At 36.4% G+C, this 24,492-nt stretch overlaps 1 protein-coding gene across 2 annotated transcripts in view; it reads left to right on the forward strand.

Annotated features, from left to right (window-relative positions):
• The window catches only part of LOC123678584 (zinc finger protein ush), a 214,951-nt gene that overhangs the window by 35,410 nt on the left and 155,049 nt on the right, over positions 1-24,492 (forward strand). Inside the window, exon 1 of one of the 2 annotated variants that reach the window (XM_045615706.1) lies at positions 13,539-13,858. The exons of the other annotated variant lie outside the window; for it this stretch is intronic. Within the exon in view, the coding sequence (XP_045471662.1) occupies positions 13,786-13,858 (73 nt within the window). The 5' untranslated portion in view covers positions 13,539-13,785. Of the gene's footprint in view, positions 1-13,538; positions 13,859-24,492 lie in introns of those variants that run through there. 2 annotated transcript variants of the gene reach the window in all.

A 24,492-nucleotide genomic window follows, 5' to 3' on the forward strand; every position in this document is an offset into this window, starting at 1 on the left:
TTGAATACGCAAATCAGTTGTGAAACTGCTGTGGAGGATATTTTATTGCTTTGGTCTTTTGTGTCTTTCGTTTTGAGAAGTTTAATAAGAAATTTTGCAATTTTCTTTTGAATTTTGCAATTTTCTTTTGAATTTTGCAATTTTCTTTTGAATTTTGCGCCCAAACTTCAGATTCACGGCTGCACTTGATAATCGAGCTACTTTTTTTTTTAATCATTCATTTCAGACCTCAAAACAGTTGACTTGGTTAAAGTCAAGTATGTAGTAGTTTTTCAACATCAACTCAAGTCAAGTATTTATTTGTCAAGTACTTGTAAAATCGAGTACATTCTATCGAGGTACTTGATTTTCCGAAGTTTTATTGTGTAGTGTGAACATCAACAAAAAAATGATTTAATGAAAAGGAACCTTGCATAAAACCCTTTAATTGATGATACTTATCGTATACAAGAATCAAAATTATCATGTATTTCAATATGGAAACACAAATAATAAATTACTAATAATAATAAAATTACTATAAAACATAACACAATATAAAATATAAAAAAAAATATTGTTTCTTAATATTGATAAATCATCAAGCACTATTTGATTACTTCCTTTTCTTTCACTAATAATAATAAAATTACTATAAAACATAACACAATATAAAATCTAAAAAAAAAAATTGTTTCTTAATATTGAGAAATCATCAAGCACTATTTGATTACTTTCTTTTCCATCCGGGATATAGATACATGAGGCATCCTATAGATTTTTTGACTAATCTATTGCGGGTTTTGTAATAGTTGAGCAGCTCTAAAAAAAACAGGATCTAAAAATTTGAAACAGAAAGGTTATCGGGTATGTAGTCAAACTTGAACAATTATAGCTCTTTATTGCTCCAGCTAAGCTTTTGAACAATAACTTGTCCTTCTTCAGGGCTACTAAAAATTACATAAAGTTGTAAAAAACACACAGAAATCAATACAGCAGAACTTACATCAATGTGAGTCTTAAATGTTAAAAATATTTCAATGTACATATATAATATGTAACATGCAAGGAAATAACTATATTTTTCTGAATCTTAACACTAGAATTAAACAACGAGTCAAATCCTAAAAGACATATGAACGAATAATGTCAAAGATTAAAAACATAGAAAAAACACAAAGACAAGAGACACAGAGACGAACGACAACAGAGGACGACTGACGTCACAAAATGAGGAATTATAAGGCGTTTTATAGTGAGGGAATCATCTGTAATGCATAATCATCTAATTTGACTCATATTAAGTTTGACTACATACCCGATAACCTTTCTGTTTCAAATTATAAATTGTTAGTCGAGACTTACAAGTAGTTAGGATCTAAAAATGCTGGCGTTGATAAAAATCTTTGGTCATTTTACTCCAGTTTGGAAAAACGTTTTCGTGCCTCTTCCGCTATTCTAAAATATGAAAATATTTGTTCAACGTCCGTGTGTCAATATATGGGAATAACGTTACTGGGAGAAGGGTTCTTCGTATGCGGTTGGAATTGCAGCTTCCTCGGTAGCTCGATTGGTTAGAGCATCGGACTAGTGAATTGGAGATTGCGGGTACGAGTCCCGCTCGGGAAGGTACTTTTTTCAGAATTGTCTGCAAGCCGTGATGTTATTTTCATATTCTGAAATATATTTAGAACTGTCAGCACGTGGATAAGTCATATCAGCAATTTGTGTATTTCATAACGCCAAGTCATTTCATTTGTTCGATTCACAGGAGATTTTTTGAATAAACTTAGGAGATCGATCTCAAACTCTTCTATTCATTCAAGATGATTATTTTGTCTGTAAGAGCACGAGCTTGCAGAAATATAAGCCGTACGACTCGTACTTATCAAGATCAAGTAATATCGAGTAGCTTGATATCAAGTCAAGCAATAAATATCCGAAATCAAGTCTAGTTCAAATATGCAATTAACACCTTTAGATTTTATTCCTTGGAACCACGTGGAAGTTAAAGTCTCTGCTTATGCTCTACAATCAATTCAAGACCCTAAAGATGGGATTCGTGAAATTATCGAAGACATACAGCCGCAAATTTGAGATTGAGTCATGAAAAGGATAAGGTGCTGCAACCGTAGCCGAGACGAATATTTGACTAATAATAAATATAATAATAAATAAATAAATTCCATCGTTAATGTCATACCTTCCTCTCAACAATGAACATCCATTTATTACTGTTAAAATATACTCGTTTTTTTTTAATATAAAATTGAAATCTTTTATTGGAAATCTCTTCACATTGAATGGACATTGTAAACCATGTATTCTTTATTCAATGTAAACGCTTGAACAACCATAAAGAAAATATCTTCATTTGCTCCATCAAAAGCTGTACCCACCTCAAGGTCTAAAGCTTACACGCACTACACGAAATCCTGTTTCTCCCCAGCAATTAGCTCCTCGACTTACACTATAATTATCAGTGCGTACACAAGACGAACGTGAAATGAATTTTCAAACGCAAACTAATGAAATTACCGGTGGGTTTGTGTACCTAAAACAATCCATCATGTATAACTATTACGATTATCTGGGTTATCATCAGTTTGTTTCTCGTTCGAACCGTATATTTTATGTGAACGCCCCCTACGATAAATCCAATTATCGACACTATCGACTCTCCATGAATAAAACCATAAACTGGGAGATCGACGTTATTCACGTATTTATTCATTTATTCGAAGACAATGGCGGCACAGGAGCGAAGGTTGGGACCTCTCAATTCATAATTAAAACTTTAATTGTACACATTATGCCGGGTTGTTATCTAGACACCGGCCAGTGATTCTGAAAATTGGGATATCATTTTGTTACCAATTATTTTTTATGTGTTTTATCGCCAAAATCATCATCGTTAACAGGATGTATAACGATTTGTGGAACATTAACCGAATTATGAATTTCTAATGGGTGAAACGACATAAAACGATATGATTATCGCAGGTTCCTGGATGGACACAACGCTTCATATTTTTATACAGAGATGGGATTCATTTCGAATCTGTGGAATTAAAAATTTCAGCCTGTACTGTTATTTTCATTGATTATTTTTAGTTAGTTGAAATCATAATCATGGTAGGTGGTTCAAGATGTGTTGGCAGTCGAACAAGAGCAGTGTGCAAATTCAAGACCAAGCACCTTTTAATGAAATATTCCATGACCAATTCGCACATTTGCGTCTACATGTCCACGATAACTTCGCCAAATTCCATCTTTAAGATCTTGAATCGATTGTGGAGCATTGGCATGGATCTTCTCCATCACGTGACTCCAAAAAAAAAAGTTTTTAATCACAAAATATTAGTGACCAATAGTGATCACCTCTTAGAGAATTAACACGGGCAGAAATCTTTTCTTGCAAAATTGCAATCATTTTGTTGATTGTGTGCCACATTGAATTGTTTTGTTGAAAATAAACATAGTCTTGATCGATATCTTGTAATTCCGGCCAAAAAAAATTATTATCACATCTCGGTAGCACAATCTATTTACCGTAACAGTTGCAACAGCCTCATTTTCGAATAAGTAAAGCCCAATCACATCACCATCCCAAAAACAGCACCAAACAGTGACTCGTTATGGATGAAGAGGCTTTTCAACGATCATTCTTGGTTTTTTCGAGTCCCAAACATTCTGGTCATTATCGCAGCCTTAGAGGTGAAAACGGGCCTTATAGCTGATGATGATTTTTCGATTAAAATCTGTATCATTTTGATGCATTTCAAGGACACAATCAGCGAAGATACGAGGTTGCTGGTGATCGGCTTCAATTCTTGTGCTTGAACCTCAAAAGTCTTGAGATATAAGTCTTTATGCGAAATACGCTGTAATGTCGTTTGTGCAATACCTAATTGCCAAGGTTATTGACAAGAAATCGACAAACCGGGGTTTTCATCGATACAATGGAATGCAACAGCAATATTCTCAGTTGTTTCGATTCTCCTGTCCCCCAACACCTCAAATTTTTTAGTTTTACATACTGTGACCATTTTGTAGTAAACGTTGACAATTTCAATGCGGTTTTGAATTGTGTATCGTTCCATTTTTAGTAATGGCTTAGTTTATACTTGTCAAATGTCAAAAGTGACAGATGTCCAGATAGCGGGTTATTCAAAATTAAACCCCTCATTGAAAACCTTTCATTAAACCTTGGGATACCGAATTGCCAGCAGTGCATTCATCTACCACCAATAAGACCAACCATGTCATACTCAGGAGTGCTTACTATATAATTAATCGTCCAAGAACGAACCGAACGCCCACTCGAACAACTTCCTCGAGATGTCGCACCATAACTCACCGACTTTTCTTAGCTGGAAAAGCCACAAAGAGGATAATTTGTTGCATGCCGTTGTGATATATGGTTCCATACTAATAAAGTAATCACTGTGTGGTGACACCGAGGATTTACTGGAATGTAACTTGTGTTAACTGGCCATGCTGAATGCATTCGTTAACCAGCAGGTGTTATAATTCACCTTTCAGTGTGTTTGTTGTAGATCGGACTGATAAGGCAGTATCGAACAAATTGAAATGGGGTGGAAAATACGTACATCGATTTTCATTACTGGTATAATGAATCTTTCTGTTCACAATAATTATTGACGATGTCCCGCATGATAATTTGGGGTCGAACTGGTTTGTGAATTGTTGGTATTCGAATGGAATGAATTATATTGAAATATGAATTGAATAAGGTCATTATTTACTAGGTACATCTTTTTCCAATACTTGCACATTTCACACATTTCAATGTGTCGTTTTTAATGGTGTCCAAGGCGATTTACAGATTGATCTTCGACGCTTCTCCATCCAAACATACTAACTGACAAAGAAATTGCAACACCGAGAAGGAGCTGTTTAAATTTTTCGAATTTTTTTGTTGTACAATATAGATAGTATAGCACGGAGTGAAATTCGGAGAAAAAACGAAGGGTTTACAATTTTTTTTCAATAGATTTGTTAATAATGTGTTTGTCCACCGCGATTATTCATACACTCAAACCCAACATGTCTCGGCATTGATCCAATTAGATGGTATATGTCTTCTTGAGGGATTCTATACCAATCTACCTGTACTTCATGTTTTACAACCGCCAAAGTCCATGGGGCCTGGGGTAAATTTCCAAGCCTTCTACCCATTATGTCCAAAATATGCTTTATGGGTGAAAGATCGAGGGATCTAGGCGGCCATGGCAAAAGATTTACATGGGTCGCTTTGAAAAAGTTTAAACTAAGTCCGGCAATATGAGGTTGGGCATTATCTTGCTGAAATATTGGATTCTCGAGCCGGTTAAGGTTAGGGAGAACATATGGGTCCACTATTTCTTAAAGGTAACGCGGCGCTGTCATGTTATCTCGAATAATGACTAAATGTGACCTACTTGCATGTGCAATAGCACCCCAAACCACAACTCCTACTGTCCGGTGTACATGACTCTTCTCCGGCCATCAGGTGCACCCAAGGACAATCGAGATTCATCAGAAAAGACGTACTGATGCCATTCCACATTCCAATGTTGATGTTCTATGCACCACTGTAATCGTTGCCGGTGATGCTCAACCGTCAGAGGTAATACAAGATGGGGTCGTTGTTTTCCTAACCACTCATCAGCCAAAAATCGAGTTGTCGTAAATCGGTTTTAATAGCCATAAGTCTTAGACGTCGATCTTGAACTTCATTTGTGCCCCTTCGACGTCCGGTGCTTACTTTTAATCGATTTTGGGATTTATCAAACCACGCTTGACAATATCTCATAACAGTAGTTGGATTTCTGTTCGTACGCTTAGCGATTTCTCGAAATGACAACCCGTAGACCAATAATTCGACCTCATTCAAATTCAATTAGCTGGCGATAAAATCCGCGTACACGTGCTCTAGGCATTTTAACAACAACTAAACATCGACTTTGGATCTTGTCGAACAGCTGGTTTTTTTGTAAAATTTAAAAAACATGCAAAAAACGACTATAATATTTAAGTAACAAAAATTGTTTACATGAAAAAACCTTCACGATTTTTTTTCCGAATGCAATCATCAATTCCTTGCTATACTATCTATGTTTTACCAAAAAAAAAAAAATAAAATTCAAAGAGCTCCGTCTGGGTATTGCAGTTTCTTTGTCAAAAAATTAAAATTTTAACAGCTTCTTCTGGGAGTTGCATTTTCAGTTGAAATATTTTATCTGTTGTGTCCACTTTATTTCTGAAAGATTCCTAAATATCTCCTTCGGTAACTGTTAAGAATTTACAATCAGAATATTTAGTAAAATTGTCTATTGGTACTTGATCACAGTGAGTCTGCCATTTCGAAAATAAGTTAATAGAAAGGCCAATAGAATTAAGTGTGTTCAACACGTGAACAATGCAATTGATGTTCTAACTGCTTGCTGATTTCCTATGAATTATTTCTAATTACATACATGTCAATGAAAAGTAACAGACCAAATAGAATTTTTTTTGTCAAACCCAATTCGTGACAACATCTGTATCCATTGATTTATTAGTGGGTGGGTAATCTGGTTGAGTATAATTCCATTTTTCGTTCAATCGATCGCTGTAGATTCTTGTATCGAAGATAAAGATATTCGAAAATTTCATCTAGCAACGATAACATTTGACCAAAGATAAAATTTCTCCAGAGATTATCAATAATTTATCTTAAAATACTGTTATTTGTGGAGATAATGAATCGGACTGGTACCATGAACTCTGGATAAGGTTTGAGAAGAAATCAATATTATCTCGTTTTTATCTGCCGAGAACATCAACGGAATGTTCGTAAGAACTGTGCCTCGACAGAAACATTTCATTACAGTGAAGGGAGCAATTATTATTGCAATCCAGTCAAAGCTTTTTTTTTACCTCTTTCGATCTTACATCGAAATTTAGTAATTTCGTTCGATTTTGGTTCATTATACGTAATAATACACCTGTTCGATCGTCGAAGGCAAAAAAAAAGGAAAAACAATACCAGCTCTGAGGATCCAACATTTCATGAAGAAAATTTCAGTCAATTAGTGCCATAAGATTTCAAAGAGACTCTCAAGTGGAGCCAGAATGTATTCACTCAATGTAAAATAATTCCTAATTACATTCTACCACTTTTTCAAATGAAGAAAAGCTGAAATTCTTCTTATTGACAGCCAACGAGTTCTGGGCCCCTAACCTAAAGTTATCATTGGAAAAATATCACTTTGACTTTTATATTATTATATATTTAACGTGTATGGTTATATTTTGAAACAAATCAATGAATGTTCATTTCATTGTGAAGAGAAACGTTTTCCTTTAATGATGGAAAACGATATCAGTTGAATTACCGTCACGGCTACGGTTGCAGCAATATATCCACTTGAAATTTTCCATGACCAATTCGCACGTTTGTGATTGCATATCCTCGATAACTTTAAGAATTTTATCTTTAAGGTCTCGAATCGACTGTAGATCGTTGGAATAGACCTATAACGTGGCCCCAAATAAAAAAGTGTACAGGTGTTAAACCACAAAATCTCGGTGGCCAATTGTGACCACTTTTCTCAAAAAATTGCAATTGTTTTGTTGCTTATGTGGTTATTATTCTAGTTGAAAACAAAGGTTATTATAGCTCGATAGCGCAATTCATCCACCGTTAAACTTTTTTGAATAAGTGAGCTTCAATAATACCACCAGGTCAAAAACCGCACCAAACATTGACACTTTGAGGATGTGTAGGCTTTCCAACAATCATTCTTGGATTTTTTTTCCGAGCCCCAAATCCGACTATAAATGAATATGGGTCCCATCACTAGAGATGAGACGTGTCTGCAAAATTTTCACCATTGATGTAGTTGCTTTCAACAATTTCAATGTATTTTTGAATCATTTTTAGTAATGGCATAGGTTTTACTTGTCAACTGTCAAAAGATGACAGATTCAAATGCAACAACTGCCAAGAAAGTTGGCTGTTAAAAATGAAACCTCTCATTGGAAAACTCTTTACATCTTTCTAGAGTTATGAGCTATGTATGTTACTAAACCAAACAGTGTTTAAAATAGAAAAGCAGACTGTATGAAAGGAAGTATTTCACCTGGTGTCAAGGATTTGACACCGTACAAAGTTTGGTCATCGCAGGAGTGACAAAGGGGAATTGAATGGGTACCTAATGTTTGATTGATACGCGAAAAGCCACGTGGTGGTAATTCCTCTTAACAATAGTTACAGAGAATTCTTGATCACAAACCATAAATGTGGTATCTGCACGTAAATCAATCTTAAACTAAACAATAACATTGGTGTGCAAATATTGTGTGCATTGTTTATTATTGGGTAGAATCATGTATGAAAACATTTTTATTGACAATTATTCACCAACGCGTCTAAAAATCAATTCATCCATCACCAGTTTCCATAACCATTCCATCAAAGTCGAAACGTCCGCTGTAAAATTCATTCCGAAACGTCAAATCGAATAACCCCCTCGATTCCAGTGGCGTCTCGACTAATGGAAACATCCCCCACTCTAATCTCGACCATCTGACGTCACATACACAATTAATTCGTATAAAATATTCCCCACGTTTGGCTGTGACGATAATTTCCGGCCCCGCCAAGGGAGATACTTGATAGCCCGCTTCGATTCTATAAAATCTTGTCATCCTTTCCATCATTAATCAAGAAAGGAAGAGACAGGGGGATATTACATCTCTTGTAGATGGAGTCGACTTCCGGCACAGGATCGTAAACGAAACGGCTACGAATCTGCATATTTATACAAATCGTAAAGACCTTATATGACTGTATATTATGTGTGATTTAATATGGAAGATATAAATGGGGCCCTCGAAACCGATTAGACTAGCAGGCGGGATTGGAATGTGCTTTTGCTTTCCGCGCAAGAGGACGCGGTCATCAATATCGGAATCGTTTTTTGAGTAATGAATTCAGTCCGTGCCAACAGTGAGTTTGTTAGGAGGCGTAGGACTTTGATTTGTAACTTTGGAATTCGACGTTACATCTTCGGATTAGCTTGCGTGAGTTCTATGGTTCGGAAGGTGTGACAGATGACATTTGACAACATAACCTATTTAGACGTTAATTCATATTCTGTTTTACAGAGTGAGTTGAAGTATTGAACGCCTCAATTATTTCGGAAACGCATCGCACCATTTTTATAGATTTTGTTGTTCAAAGATCTTGTGATATGGCCGATATTATGGTGGTATTCACATTGTTGTCAGATTTTTACCTTTTCGGGAAACTAATTTTGTTATTCTGGATGGATCATTCTCAATATTTTTGCCTTTTGAAATCCTTAAGAAACAACTAATTTCTATAATTTGGTATCGGTGCTTAGAGTTGAGTCGTTGAAACTGAACGTTACGGTTATCCATATTGTGATCCGGATTTCACAACCCTGTTTTAATGACATAAGTCAAACAGAACTTTCATCCGAAAAGTGATCTGTTTAGTTGAAGGTAAGCCATTTAACAATATGGATCGTTTATCTACTGCTCAACGTGAGAAAATTACGAATACAGCCTACAAAATAATGATTCTTTTGTTGCCATCCATGAATTTTTTTAATTAATTACTTTCTTGTTTTTTGGAAGATGCATGATCACTTGTTTGCTTGATGTATTTTCACTGATTCATCCAGATCCGGCTCGAAGGACCAAAAATGCGTGATTTGCTTCTTGTTCGAAGGATTATAATAAATGTTGATAGTGGATGAAGAGAGATTCAAGAATGATTGTAACTTGTTCAATTTGCCCTGTTACGCGAGAATAGAATCGTAATAATAATATTATGAAAGCACCCGATACAGGAGATAACATGATGCGAGTAATCATAAGCATAGAGTTGATCCACAGGGAAATTCTTCTTTTTCTTTTATAAGCGTTAACAGAAGATGTATTGGGAATTTTTTCCACTTGGGCGGAATGGTAGCTCGCGTTATTTATCACAATCAAACTATTTGCGGGAATATTTGGCAGTAAATATTTCTGAAAACTACTTCCAAAATATATCGGCTGACATATTTTCATGGTAGTTGACTTAGGCTTTTTTGACATCTTTGGCTGATAATAATAACGCGTCGTTCAACCAACCACTTCCTGTTTCAGCATGCAGAATTAATATTCTTTTTCCTCGTGAAGATGATACATTTAAAGAACATTTCCTGCCAACGTCTGTCCACCCATTCTGGACTGTGTCGTGGATATCGAACCAGGTCTCATCTAAATATACTATGGATATATTATTCAATTGAATTCCATTAATCGTTTTATCAATACTTAACAATTCTTAATTGTTATTTAAATGTTCTGAATACAACATTTCAAAATACGATCTTGATCTGCTGGCGCAGTCGGCCAAATGTTAAGGGATAGTTTTATGATAGAGTCTCAATAAACTCATTAAAACGGCAAAGCTGTAAAAAGTCGAAACTAAGTTATATTTTTGGGAAACCTATATCTTTCTGCGATTGAATACTATTACTTAATACCTCTCCATCAATCCTTGAGAAAGTATTATAAGGCATGTGTTGCGTCAAGTGAATTTCACACAAACTTTACGGGCAGTTGAATATTCAGAAAGACGCATTTAGGTCGAAAAATAGAACTGGAACATCCTTGGCGCCACATTAGCGCTACATATGGTCATCCTGAAGTCACATCTTAGGGCAAGGAATGAAGACGTGGACCAATCACGGACTTGGATTGCGCTTTGGTATGCAAAACCCAAAGCGACACTTAACATCCCCAGAAAATAGGGGTATCATATTCAGTACGCTGTTACCTTGTAAATACATAACTTATACAGCCAAATTAAATATATAAGTTAAGAAATCCGGTGTTTCATCATCCCAATTTAATAGAATTACAGTTGATCGATTCAACAAAAAACAGCATGAATGTACAAAAACATTTCATATCAATCATAAAAAACCCCAATCAATATCCTTGACGAATACATTTTCATGGCCGAATAGCTTCATTTGCATTTCGTAAATACGTGTAGGTAAATCGTGAAAGTACCCTGGCTCCAACAAAACAATGACTTTCGAAGATATCCGTACAAGGCATGCCATAAAGCGACACTTCTTAAAGAGAACAATGATCATAACTTATATTTATTGCCTACAACTGCCGTTATGAGCCAGCAGATTAAATCTCGACTAGGTGCGTTATCTTAATTGAAATGGAGTTGTGACTATCAAATCTGGCTGCATAAGGAAATTGGAAAGTGAAACTCTTCAGAGAGTTACCGGTTTTTGTTGGACGTTATGTGCAATACGTATGAAAATATGCATGCATTCCGGTATCCAGGATTCAGATTATGGATGTAATGGCGTTTCGATGTTGCAGGATATTTTTCTAACTCATCTAGATAAGTATCTTTGTGAAGAAGTGATTTCGAATTCCAATTGATGAAGATAAAGAAAGTGAGTAGAACTAGTATTGCGAATGTAAGTGTGCAAGGTGTGTACCTACATCTGGGGAAGATTCAGGTATGTTGTCTTGTTATGAGATATCAGCGCAGGAAATATTGTGGCTATGGTCGATTACATTTGCGATACAGTATCGAATAAATGTTTAATATTATAGTGAATAGGCGTTGAATTATTTTTTGAAAAACTTCTAATGAATGATACTAAAAATTCACCTGGAGAATCAAAATCTATTTTCTCTAATTCTGTGGAAAATCCATTCTGCCATACCATGTAGAAGAAAATCGTGCAGGAATATCTCAGATTCACACAGATTTCATGGTTATATTCTATTATTTGGTTGGTACTCGTAACTCTTTTGTTATGGATTTATCTATTACTTTGCTTCAGCCGTTTTGCAATAGATGGATGTAGCAGTAAGTGATAGTCGAAATAAATAGATCGTAGATGTCATACAGTGAGCTTAGGCATTTGTAAACATAACGCCATCGATATATTAGTCGATTCGTCTCTGCATCATAAAGTGATTAAACATGTCAGCTTAAGAGCCTAATTCTCATCATTTGCGGGAGATTTCAATTTTGTGCTTCAATATGAAGAAATCTGCAATTAAGGCTCATCGAATGCTCTAAAATACCTATGGTGAGGCTGCTATTAGTGAAAGAACGTTCCGAAAGTGGTTTCAACGCTTCCAGAACGGTTATTTTGACGTCGAAGACCAGCATGGCGGTGGTAAAGAGAAGGTTTTCGAAGATGCAGAATTGAAGGCATTACTTGATCAAGACTCGTGCCAATCGCAACAAGAATTGACAAGATCATTGTTAGTGACGCAACAAGCCATTTCAAAACGTCTGAATGTCATGGGAATGATTCAGAAACAAAGAAATTGGGTGCCGTAAGAGTTGAAGCCGGGAGATGCATCCACGTCGGCGGCCAAATCGAATATTCACGGTTCCAAGGTCATGCTTAGTATTCAGTGGACCAGCTCAGCGTAATGTATTATGAGTTGTTGAAATCGATTGAAACAATCACAGGCGATCATTATCGAATGCAATTAATGCTTTTGAGCCGAGCATTGAAAGAAAAACGGCCGCAATACAACGAGAGACATGATAAAGTGATTTTACAGCATGACAATGTTCGACCCCATGTTGCGAAAGTAGTCAAGACATATTTGGAAACGTTGAAATGGGCACACGTTCTGGCTGACCAGTACTTCCGGTCTTATGAAGAAGTAAAAAATTCGATCGATTCGTGGATCGCTTTAATAGATGATCAGTTATTTCAACGCAGGATTCGTACGCTGCCCTAAAGATGAGGGAAAGTAGTGACCAGCAATGAACAATACTTAGAATCATAAATGTATAACCAGTTCTTTACAATAAAGCCTCGAATTTCGAAAAAAAATGGCGAAAGTTGTACACTTACGTACAATCTTTTGAAACTAGAAACTAGATTTCTCAGCAATACACTAGGATGTTATTGTTCAGCAAAAGCTATTGTCACGCTTCCATCCGAGAGTCCTATTCTCATTTGAGTCATTTCATAAATTTGCCGAGTTTAACGTTTTTATTGAACTGAATCTGCATATGTCAGGTTATCCATTTCGTGGTTCTGAAAGTAAAAATTTATTATCCCAATGAGTTCTTATTCCAAAATAACGTAAATAACCACTTGTTGAAGTTTGTCTGCTAAAACTTGAACCACGGTATTGGTCAAGCTTCAGTACCAGACTTGGCACCTAACATCGAGCCTAGATAATAAGCCAGAGATGAATTTCCGATCAGATGTCATACGGAAGCGATCTTACTCCATGATATCTCCGCGTATAACTAATTAGAATCGGAATGCGTCTTGCTGATATCTCTGAGGATAACTCTTCATAGAACACTTGTCATTACCGGGGCAACTCTCGGAGATCTAAGATACCAGAGAATATGAAACAAGTCCGGATATATGAAAGTTCACTTGATAAATTTCATACGATTACAACTTCCTATGACGATACCAGATAGCAACACCATTTATAAACTGCGTCTCTGGAACACACAGTGCCTCGGCAGGCTCCTTGAACACAATCGTGGCGGCCAGGTATAATATTTTAAGATGTTTCCAAGGTTTGAATTTATATCTTATCTGCGGAGACAATCGGTCTACGTCATTATGGAGCATTGTTCAAGAAAGGTGAACCTTATCTCTCCAGTTGTGCGTTTTTTCCAAAGATGGAAGTGCTAGATTTTGGATTGCTGATGAACTGACAGATACATACGTTCGGAGTTTGTTAACCTGAGGCGTTTCAGCTTCGAAACATTGGATGAAACACGGCCTACTCTGTCGGGTTGGGAAAGAGTTTGTTTTCTCGATTGAAATCGGGTTTTTGGTTATCGGTTAGTTAATTATTTTGTTGGTTTAAGCCCACTAGTCACATCAATCTCGGAAACTCACTTCATTATTAGGTGAACAACTTTGCTTCCGCCGTTTTGCAATAGATGGCTGTAGTGGTAAGTGGTAGTCGAAATAAATAGATCGTAGATGTCATACAATAAGCTTAGGTATTTGTTAACATAACGCCATCGAAATATTAGTCGATTTGTGCCTGCATCATAGAGTTATTTTCGATTAAACATAGCAGCTTACGAACCAAATTCTCGTCATTTGCGGGAAGTTTTAATTTTCTGTTTTTAATATGGGGAAATCAGCTGCTGAAGCTCATCGAATGCTCTCAAATACCTATGGTGAGGCCGCTAATAGTGGAAGAACGTGCCGAGAGTGGTTTCAACGCTTCAAAAACCATGGTTTAGACGTCGAATACCAGCATGGCGGTGAAAGAGAGAAGGTTTTTCGAAGATGTAGAATTGGACTTGAGCAATACTCGTGTCAAACGCTACAAGATTTGGCAGGATCATTAGCAGTAAGGCAATAAGCGTCATGGAAATGATTCAGAAACTTGTTTCTGAATCTCTGACTCTGACCGATAGATGGGAGAAAGTAGTGGCTAGCGATGGACAATATTTTGAATCGATTTCGAAAAAGAGACGGCGGAAAAAAGAAGTTGTACGCCTATGTAGAATATACTGAATGCAAAAAACGCTGACGTAAAGTTAGAAGTTCAAATTCATATTTGTGTAATGTTTTCACAAGATTTCGCGAGTGGGATTTTGGTTCATAATTCTTTATTCATTCCTTGAAGCGTCCTAGTTTGTGATAAGCCATGAAAACATAGAATTGAGTGATAGTTCAAGATATATCTTTTTTTTTGCAATTTAAGGAAAAGCGTGCTCTGAAGATTCATCTTTCTCGTTGATAAATAAAAGAATGTAATCCTTCTTGTATCTAGACGCATGTTAGTGTTTTTTCGAAATATTCTTTGATTGAGTAGGTCAATTGGATAGACTTGAAAATTGTTTTACCCATATAGGATCTACATAACTGACTTTTGAATAATTTCAGTGAAATTGGAAATATAGATTTAAAAAAAAAAATAATATCTCAATGAAACAGTCCTCATGAAGAAAAAATATCAGATAATTTTTTCAATTATGTATTAAATTGAAATTGAAGACCGACAAACGTACATAAATATGTTTTGACATATGATTATCAAGAAAGTATTATTAGTACTCAAAAAGCTTCAACCTTGACTCCACAACTAAACTACGGATAATCTCGGATAATTTTATACAATTTTACAACAATCACTATAATCATTTCATTCATTCTTTGGCATAAAAAAAATGTTTATCATTGACATATAACAAACAATTTTCAAAGAAGTTGATCAACTGACGGAAATTTATTTTGTAGTGAATCATTTTTTGTGATGAAATTATCACAGCAGCATACAAAGTAAATAATAACAAATATTCATTGAATATCACTGTGAAATTCTCAATTGATTTATATTCCTAATTTTGGATTGTAAGTTATCCATTATATTATGTATAACTTCATTTCAATAACGAAGAAATCTTTTCAATCGCCTTTGTACGGTAATAATTATCATATTTGATCATGAGCAGAAAGTAATGCGCGCATTCACCATTTTGCACCCAAATCAAAGTTGAGATATTCATACTACTTGAAATCGATTAGGTGGTCAATCCTAATTAGCTTTTGGATCCATCACATGATTTGAACCAACACCAATGAGTTGATAGGTCGATCAACTTTCTTCAACTTGTTTTTTTGGCAATCTCTTATGAGAACATGAAGTATGAAGGGTTAGCGATAACTGAACAAGTATGTTTCTATGGCGATCTATTTGACATAATATGTATCTCCACTTCTTTATTTACTGGCGTTCACTTTGCTGAACGTTGCCGAATTTTTTTGCTTATTTGAGGCGGCTTCTGGATTATTTTTTCTTTCAATTCTCGAATCAGAATGTTGAATACTCAGAATGGAATGCAAAATATATGAGATACCGTGATTCGATTTCATTTCACCATTTCAAACTAATTCTTCTGAAGAAATATTGGAGGTTTTTTATGTCATACCACATTTCATCATATTATAATATTTTTTGATTGTGTGCAAATTGATGATTCTCATATTCTGAATTTTTCTATTTGCCTTTGGATTTAAATCAAACCTTAATGGTATTAATATTGTTATTGATAACTTCTTGGTGAAGTTTGCCTGCTGAAACTTAAATCTCCAAGAAGTTCGCGGTATTGGTCAAGCATAACGAATAAGTTATGGCCGAGGATGAAACCTACTTCAAAAGCAAAGAAGAATCTGTCTACAGAACTCATTTATTACTTTTGAAGGTGAATTTTGACAAATAAAGTCGAATTTCAAAGAAAAACTGTAACTACTGGTTGGGCCCGTAACCTATTGAGCGAATTTTTAAGCGATGTTGCCACATCTTGAAATCTTGTTAAAAACTACGGACCACCCTAAATCACTATTGAGCAACTTCTTCGTGATCTGTGGAGCAGCCCAAGCACAATATTCTTGAGGGAACACCTTGTGGCCCTGTCCGGCGCACCTTTGCCTATCTAGCCAGCCATCGGGGCAACGGGGGAGGGATTAGAGCGGACACCGCGTGCCGTATCCGATATTTTTATCAGATTCGCGAATTCTCACGTTCTCTCCAGCGCTAGGATGAGCACGATAAGTCCACCACCGGTTCTTGCTTCATTCGTTTATATATTGCCTGGTTCGTTTGTTTGTTGAAATTAATTCCAGGCATGGTGCTAAGATGTATCGTTCATTAATCAGACAGGGTCTGATGTAGGCTGCTGACAGCCGGTTGAAAAATGGCCGGTGGTAGGCAGATTGGACGGTGTTGCGTCTGTGATTCCTTTAGACGAGGATTCAATGTGAAATGATATTGTGGATGGTGGACCAGGATTTTTGAGTAGAATATCGGCAACACTGTTACATGTTATGAGTCGACCAAAATAGCTATTATTACAGAGAAATAATATTTCCATGTAATAAAAGACATGAATGCTATTAGGCCAATTGCAAAGTTCCCGGTTTGATGCACAGATGGCGGTGCTAGTATTGAATACATATGTTTTTTAGTTAGTACCAACCTTCAAACGATACGTGTCAAAATTTGACAGCAGTCCGACCATCAGTTTGTGAGATATTGCGTTGTAAGTGTAGCTACTTTTATTATTTGACAAAAAAATGAAAAAAAAAGAATTTCATGTCCTGATGAAATATTGCTTTTTGGAAGGTAACGATACAGTTGAAACAGAATCTTGGCTTGATGAAGATCAGGTTTTTTCATGCAAATTTGATGGAACTTCTGTTTCTATTAAGAAAATCCTATCACTAAGTTTGAAATGTCGGAGTAAAATGAACAAAACAATGAACTTCAGACTAAGCACCCCCTATAGAAAGCAGCAAAAACAAATTTATCATAACTATATTTTGTCCTCAATCAACAAGATATTATCTTTCAGACGAGATCTAATTTGCTCAAAAATGTTGAGCCAAACTGAAGTTACAGGCGTTTCAATCAGTCAGATTTCTCCCTTTCACCTACCCTTATTTGTTGTCGTAAAATCGAAAGTGACAATTCAAAAAGATAGAGAATTTTACAGTGATTATATTTTTCTTCAACTTCATATGAAACATTTTCGAGTAAAATTCATTTTTCTACTCGACGGTAGCTATTACGTCCCCTAGCGGTAGAGATATGAACTTCAAAACAATTTCCAGTGTGTTCTCTTGTACACTTAAGTGGTAAAATTTTTTACCGCAAGTCTCTACGATGAGTGGATCCTGAGATATAGCCGCTTACCTCGCTTATTTGCCCACCCTGTACATGAGAAAGCTGTGTGCAAAATGGGTGCCGCGCGAGCTCACAATCGATCAAAAGCAACAACGTGTTAATGATTCTGAGCAGTGTTTGAAGCTGTTTAAGTGCAATAAACCTGAATTTTTTCGTCGATATGTGACAATGGATGAAACGTGGCTCCATCATTTCACTCCGGAGTCCAATCGACAGTCAGCTGAGTGGACTGCACACGATGAACCGAATCCAAAGCGAGAAAAAAAACAGTCAGCTGGCACGGTTAAGGCACCAGTATTCTGGTATGCGCAAGGTATAATATTCATTGATTCAAAAGGGCCAGATTGGATCGCTTAAAGGATTGAATCGTTGAAAGACGGCCCCATTTGAAGAATAAAAAAGCTGTTTCATTAAGACAACGCGCCGTATCACAAATCAATGAAAACAATGGCAAAATTGCATGAATTCGCCAGATCTGGCCCCCAGCGTTTTTTTCCTGTTCTGAACTCAAAAGAATGCTCGCTGGTAAAAAATTTAGCGCCAATGAAGAAGTAATCGCCGAAACATAGGCACATTCTGAAGCGGAAATCAAATCGTACTACAAAAATGGTATCGAAAAGTTGGAAGTTCGCTATAATTGCTGTATCGCCCTCGAAGGCAACTATGAAATCGAATTCTGCCAAAAAAAATGTGTTTCACTATGGTAGACCGGGGACTTTTCATTTGGCCTGTTATATGCACGAAATTGCCATAATGAAAAATTTTCATACCAATCCAATATTTTGCTATGAGCTCCTAGGAATGGGGTGGTTTAACTTGTCAAATATCAGCATATGATATTTTAAAATGTGTCAGCTGCCCAAATAGTGCGCTAATCAAAATAGAACCTTTCTTCGAAAAATCTTATATCATTTTTATTTTTATCCTTCCCCCTTTGTTCTCGTTGTTCTACTTTTCTTAAAAAATGAAATTTCATCTGACAATGAATGGGAATAATTTCCTAGTTTCTCCATTCTAACCATTTATTCAAACCCCTTCAAGGTACCCATCGATATCCGTCAAGATCTGGGTACTTTCCTTGCTTTATCTCCGTAATCTATCATTACCGAAGCCCGAAGCACACAAAACGAACCGGTCATTCGTGTAGAAGGGACCTAACACGGTGTCATGCCGCTTCCCTTCATCCAGCAAATGCAAAGATGGTATCTCTGCAAAACAGCCCCGATCCGTAAAGATAACAGCGAAGAATTGAATATGCCTTTGTGAGTCGAGATATGAACAGTATTTATTTTTCCGTTTTTAAAAACTGGTGTGTATGTAAATTACGTTATAGGTGTAAAAAAATGGAAACTTGCGTGTTGCTTATACGTGTATTAGCATAAATTTGATAAGCGGGGCATGATAAAGTCCATAAGCATATCTGTAATCTAAATAAATATCTTTACACTTTTTATGAAGGCATGGGAGAGAGAGGACGGACGGCAAACGGACGGCCAGTCTGGAGATATGATTTGATAAGGACAGAGACAGTTCGGAATTTAATCTTTGGTTTTTAATGGTATAAATTATTCAATTCGATAAGTGAATAGGTTAAACTCATTCCATAATCTGTTTGGTTTCTCATTCGGGAAGATAATGTCGTAGGTTCGCTTTGGAGAGGTATGCTCTATTCGTGTTTGTGTGTTTGTAAAAATGATGCGGTTCTGTATTGACAGCAGTGTAGGTAGCTCCGAGAAATCTGACGTTTATACATTTACTGTCTTTGGCTGTTATATTCATAGTGTCACCAGAATCAGAAAGAATTCAAGAACTTTATCGAAGCAATAATAGCCAAAATTTCAATCCGAATTAATTGAGATTTAGCATATCTATACTGATTGAAAATAAAAGTCAATTTCGTGGAGATCGCATCATCATTTATGTAGAATAATCAGTGAAAACTCTGTTGAATTTTTTTTCATTAGAGGGTATTTCGAGATTAAGATATTATGCCTTTCGGTAAGAGCATGTTCGATGAGTGTGGACTTATCATTTGGTTTAATTGGCCACAATTTTCATGCTTCTGGACCCAACTTCGAATGCTTCTTTATTTGCAAATTACTGTTCATAAGGCCAATTGTAAAGTCCCCGGTCTGATGTACAGATGGCAATGCTAGTATTGAATCCATATGATTTTTAAATAGTATCAACCTTCAAACGATACGTGTCAAAATTTGACACCAGTCCGAGCATGAATTTGTGAGATATTGCGTTGTGAGTGTAGCTACTTTTGTTATTTGAAATACGTGTACATCATATTAATCACGATATTTGTGCATAAGTAAGCTGTGTGCAAAATGGGTGGGGTGCGAGCTCACAATCGATCAAAAGCAACAACGTGTTAATGATTCTGAGCAGTGTTTGAAGCTGTTTAAGTGCAATAAACCCGAATTTTTGCGGCGATATGTGACAATGGATGAAACATGGCTCCATCATCCGGAGTCCAATCGACAATACGCTGAGTAAACCGCACACGATGAACCGAATCCAGGCGAGGAAAACACAACGGTCAGTTGGCAAGGTTATGGCATCAGCATTCTTAGATACGCAAGGTATAATCTTCATTGATTACCTCCAAAAGGGCCAGAGCATCAAGAGCAATTATTATATAGCGTTATTGAATAGTTCGAAGGATGACGTTAAAAAACGGCCCCATTTGAAGAAAAAAAGGTCCTGTTTCATCGAGACAAAATGCGCCGTGTCACAAATAAATGAAAAAAATGGCAAAATTGCATGAATTGGGCTTCGAATTGTTTCTGCATCCACCGTATCTGGCACCCAGCGACTCTTTCCTATTCTCAGACCTCAAAAGAATGTTCGCTGGAAAGAAATTTACCGCCAATGAAGAAGAAATCGCCGAAACTGAGGCCTATTTTGGAGCGAAAGACAAATCGTACTACAAAAATGATATCGAAAAGTTGGAAGATCGCTATAATCGCTGTATCGCCCTCGAAGGCAACTATGTTGAATAATAAAATGGAATTTCGCCAAAAAAATGTGTTTTACTATAGTAGACCTGAGACCGGCGACTTTTCAATTGGCCTGTTACCTCTAGAGTCACTGCTTATCTGTGCACTAGGAGTTCGAAGTTGAATTAGATATAGAGCATGTGCCAATATGTAGCACAAACCATAAAAAACGACCTTTCAGTCGAAAATACCATTCTTTCCAGTTCTCCATTCTTCTCATTGGGGGCGCTGTTCGCATAACCTGCCTGACATTTCACCAGTATTCCCAACCTGGCCGCATTGTACCTCCCCGATCGCATCTTTAACCTCGCGAGAATTTCATGTAAGAACTATTTCTCACCATCGATCCTCCTGATGGAAGATCAAGGAATGGCTATAACTGATACGGACAAATGTGTTGTTGAAACCTCCAGATCCGAAGCTGTTCTCAGATAAGACAGTCACGAATCTTTTCAGCTGATACTGTTCCTGATTTATGGCAAAGAACAGTCTTCCTCTCACTTTCGTGAATATTCATGAACACCTTTGCCAATCTACACGATCTGCAAGAGTACGGGCTTTATGTCTCTGTCATGCATAACTATTAGGGGAGATACCTGAGTTTCGAGGGAGTTCAACTGCCAAATAAGGAGTTTGGATACGGGTTTAAGATGATAGCACTTCATTCTGCTCTGCTGGAGAAGCTGGAAGAAAAATAAGAGTGTAGCTTCCATCTATGATTCGCAGAACATAGATGTTAGTTGCTCGGGACGATTGAAACCTTATTCTCTATCTGTGTGATAACCTGTTTAACAGGTCACATGAAAATCTGTGATCGTTCAATCCTATCATTAAGAATTGTCAAATCTCTTATCAGATTTCTATGGAAAATAGTGTTCTGTGATATTTGTCAACTCTGAACATCTGCCACCGTTTGGTGAGACCCTAAGAGTAATAAACATAGATAGAGGGAACATATGTCATTTTCAGTAGACAAATTTTGTCCTCAACATGAACTATCAAATTTGACATGAAGCGCGCGGAAATGAAAACATATCAGTGATACGATATTTCATTCAATTTGCGAGTTTTTCCACAAAGAACGCACTTTTTATGTCCCATAGTGAATCAACGTTTCATATCAACTCAAAATATATTGAGATGAATACCTAAATATATGAGAAATTCAGAAAACAAACTTCAAGCGCGCCAAATGACGTGACACAACGGATGACACTAGGAGAGCAATAGTTGCCAAACCTTGGATTTCAGCAGGTAGATACAGAAAATAATAAATATTCTGCTTACCATAAATTCGACAAATATAAAAAATAATGGATTCCAAATTTTCAAATTGGCATATTTAATTGAAAATCACTGAAGTACATATATTTCATTCAAATTGTGGATTTGAAAATATGTCACAATCCGACAACGTAATCTTACAATGTTGGGGAAATATAAAAATTGCGTATACTCCCTTCCCACTATCTATTTTTATTACTCTATGGTGATACCACTATTTGTACCACATGAAATTAACCAAAAATTATTTGACTATACTGAATCATAGAAATGAGCGATCAGCAAATATGAATACGTTTATTTTCATATTTTCTATCAAACCATCCACATAGATGCAGAAAAAGGTCATCATTACTTTCACAGTTTGTGGAGGACCATTTTTTCTACTTATACAGACTTCCCTAATCTGAAAATGAGATGAAGAAAAAATTGATATGGTCCTTTGGAATGGCTTAATTATGCGCAAATTGTAAAACCTGAGGTATTTAAAACGTACAAAGCCCACAGTCAGGAAGAAACAAATAACGAAAAACAGGCATAAATGCCTCCCTTTTGAGAATGTAATTATATTCCCCATTTTTTCGCGTTTCTGCATTTACCTGGGAGCAAGTGATATTTTAAATTTATCGCAGACGATATAAAGTAGTGTAATTTTTACGTAAAAATTTTCCGCTACAGTTTTCCATTAATCTGCCCCTTTATCTTAATGATTCTTATTTGAAACTTCGTGGAGCTTTTTTAAAATCCCGAGATCGCATCTTTGGCTTTTATCTACTTCGGACTTGTTTATATTAGAAGTTCTTCCTGAGCGTGATAAAAGGTTGAAATGAAAAATACCTATCTATTTATTATTCATTTTCTTTGCGGGATTCGTGATCTTATCGCAGTTTGGAATTCTCGAATTGTGAAGGTTTCGAGTAGAATTATTCAAAGCAGAGATATCAAACGCTCGGAGCGACTGCATCGATGTTGCCAATTTTCTTTCAGTTGCTTTCACTCAATAAATTCCGGACTCAACCAGTAAAAAAGATTTTTTCTTAAAAATTTGACTGTAGTCGTCAGAATAGTCACCTTCTAGAATGATTCATGAACTACAATACTTCTTTGGGGCCACGTGAAAGGTTAGTTCTTCGCTAATGCTCCACAATCGATTCCAGACCTTGAGAGGGATCACCACCACGTGGTTGCTCAGTTCAAAACGAAATTAGAGATATTTCTTATTACAAATCCTTAATTTTTATGAGATTTTCACATAATTTCCTCAAACAATAATCTATATTGAAGAAAGTTAATATTTTTCTTTGCTTAAAAAAAATACAGAAGATGAAGTGAATGCAAAACTTCGTATATAAAGTTTGATCATCGCAGGAGCGCCAGAGGGTAAATGAGTGTGTACCAAAATTTGATTGATACGCGAAAAAACACGTAGGGGTTATCCCTCTTAGGAAGGAATTGCCAAGGGACAAGGAAATTAATACATAAATAATCAAGAAGCTACGGCACACCGAAAAAAGTAATGACATATAGAGTGTTATATTTGAAATAACGAAGTTGTTAGTTAGTTCTCTTAGATATTAGCGGTAATACACAGCGGTAGAAATATTTTAGATCGATAAAGCAGTGGTTCCAACCCAACAAACCAAATTTTAAATTAAATCTTACCTTCCGTTCTCTGTAAAAGTCCAGGGTACCAAAGACTATGGCCCACCCTGTAACAGCTCAATTGAAAAGTCCCCAGTCTTCCATAGTAAAACACATTTTTTTGGCGAAATTCGATTTTATTATTCAACATAGTTGCTTTCGAGGGCGATACGGCGATTATGGCGATCTTCCAACTTTTAGATACCATTTTTGTAGTACGATTTGTCTTTCGCTTCAAACTAAGCCTCAGTTTCGGCGATTACTACTTCATTGCCGCTAAATTTCTTTCTACTTAGCATTCTTTTGAGGTCTGAGAACTGGAAAAAGTCGCTGGGAGCCAGATCTGGCGAATACGATGGATGCGGAAGCAATTCGAAGCCCATTCTTGCAATTTTGCCATTGCTTCCATTGATTTGTGACACGGCGCATTGTTTTGATGAAGCAGCACCTTTTTTTTTTCAAATGGGAGCGTTTTTTAACGATTTTATCCTTTAAACGATCCAATACCCAATAACGCTTTATAATAATCTTCTTTGATGGACTGGCCCTTTTGGAGGTAATCAATGAATATTATACCTTGCACATCCCAAAATACTAATGCCATAACCTTGCCAGCTGACTGTTGTGTTTTTCCTCGCTTTGGATTCGGTTCCTTTTGTGCAGTCCACTCAGCTGAACGTCGATTGGACTCCGGAGTGAAATGATGGAGCTATGTTTCATCCATTGTCATATATCGATGCAAAAATTCAGGTTTCTTGCACTGAAACAGCTTCAAACACTGCTGGGAATCCTTAACACGTTGTTGCTTTTGAACGATTGTGATCTTGCGCGGCATCCA

The sequence above is a fragment of the Harmonia axyridis genome, chromosome 4, assembly GCF_914767665.1.
Source record: "Harmonia axyridis chromosome 4, icHarAxyr1.1, whole genome shotgun sequence".
NCBI lineage: Eukaryota > Metazoa > Arthropoda > Insecta > Coleoptera > Coccinellidae > Harmonia > Harmonia axyridis.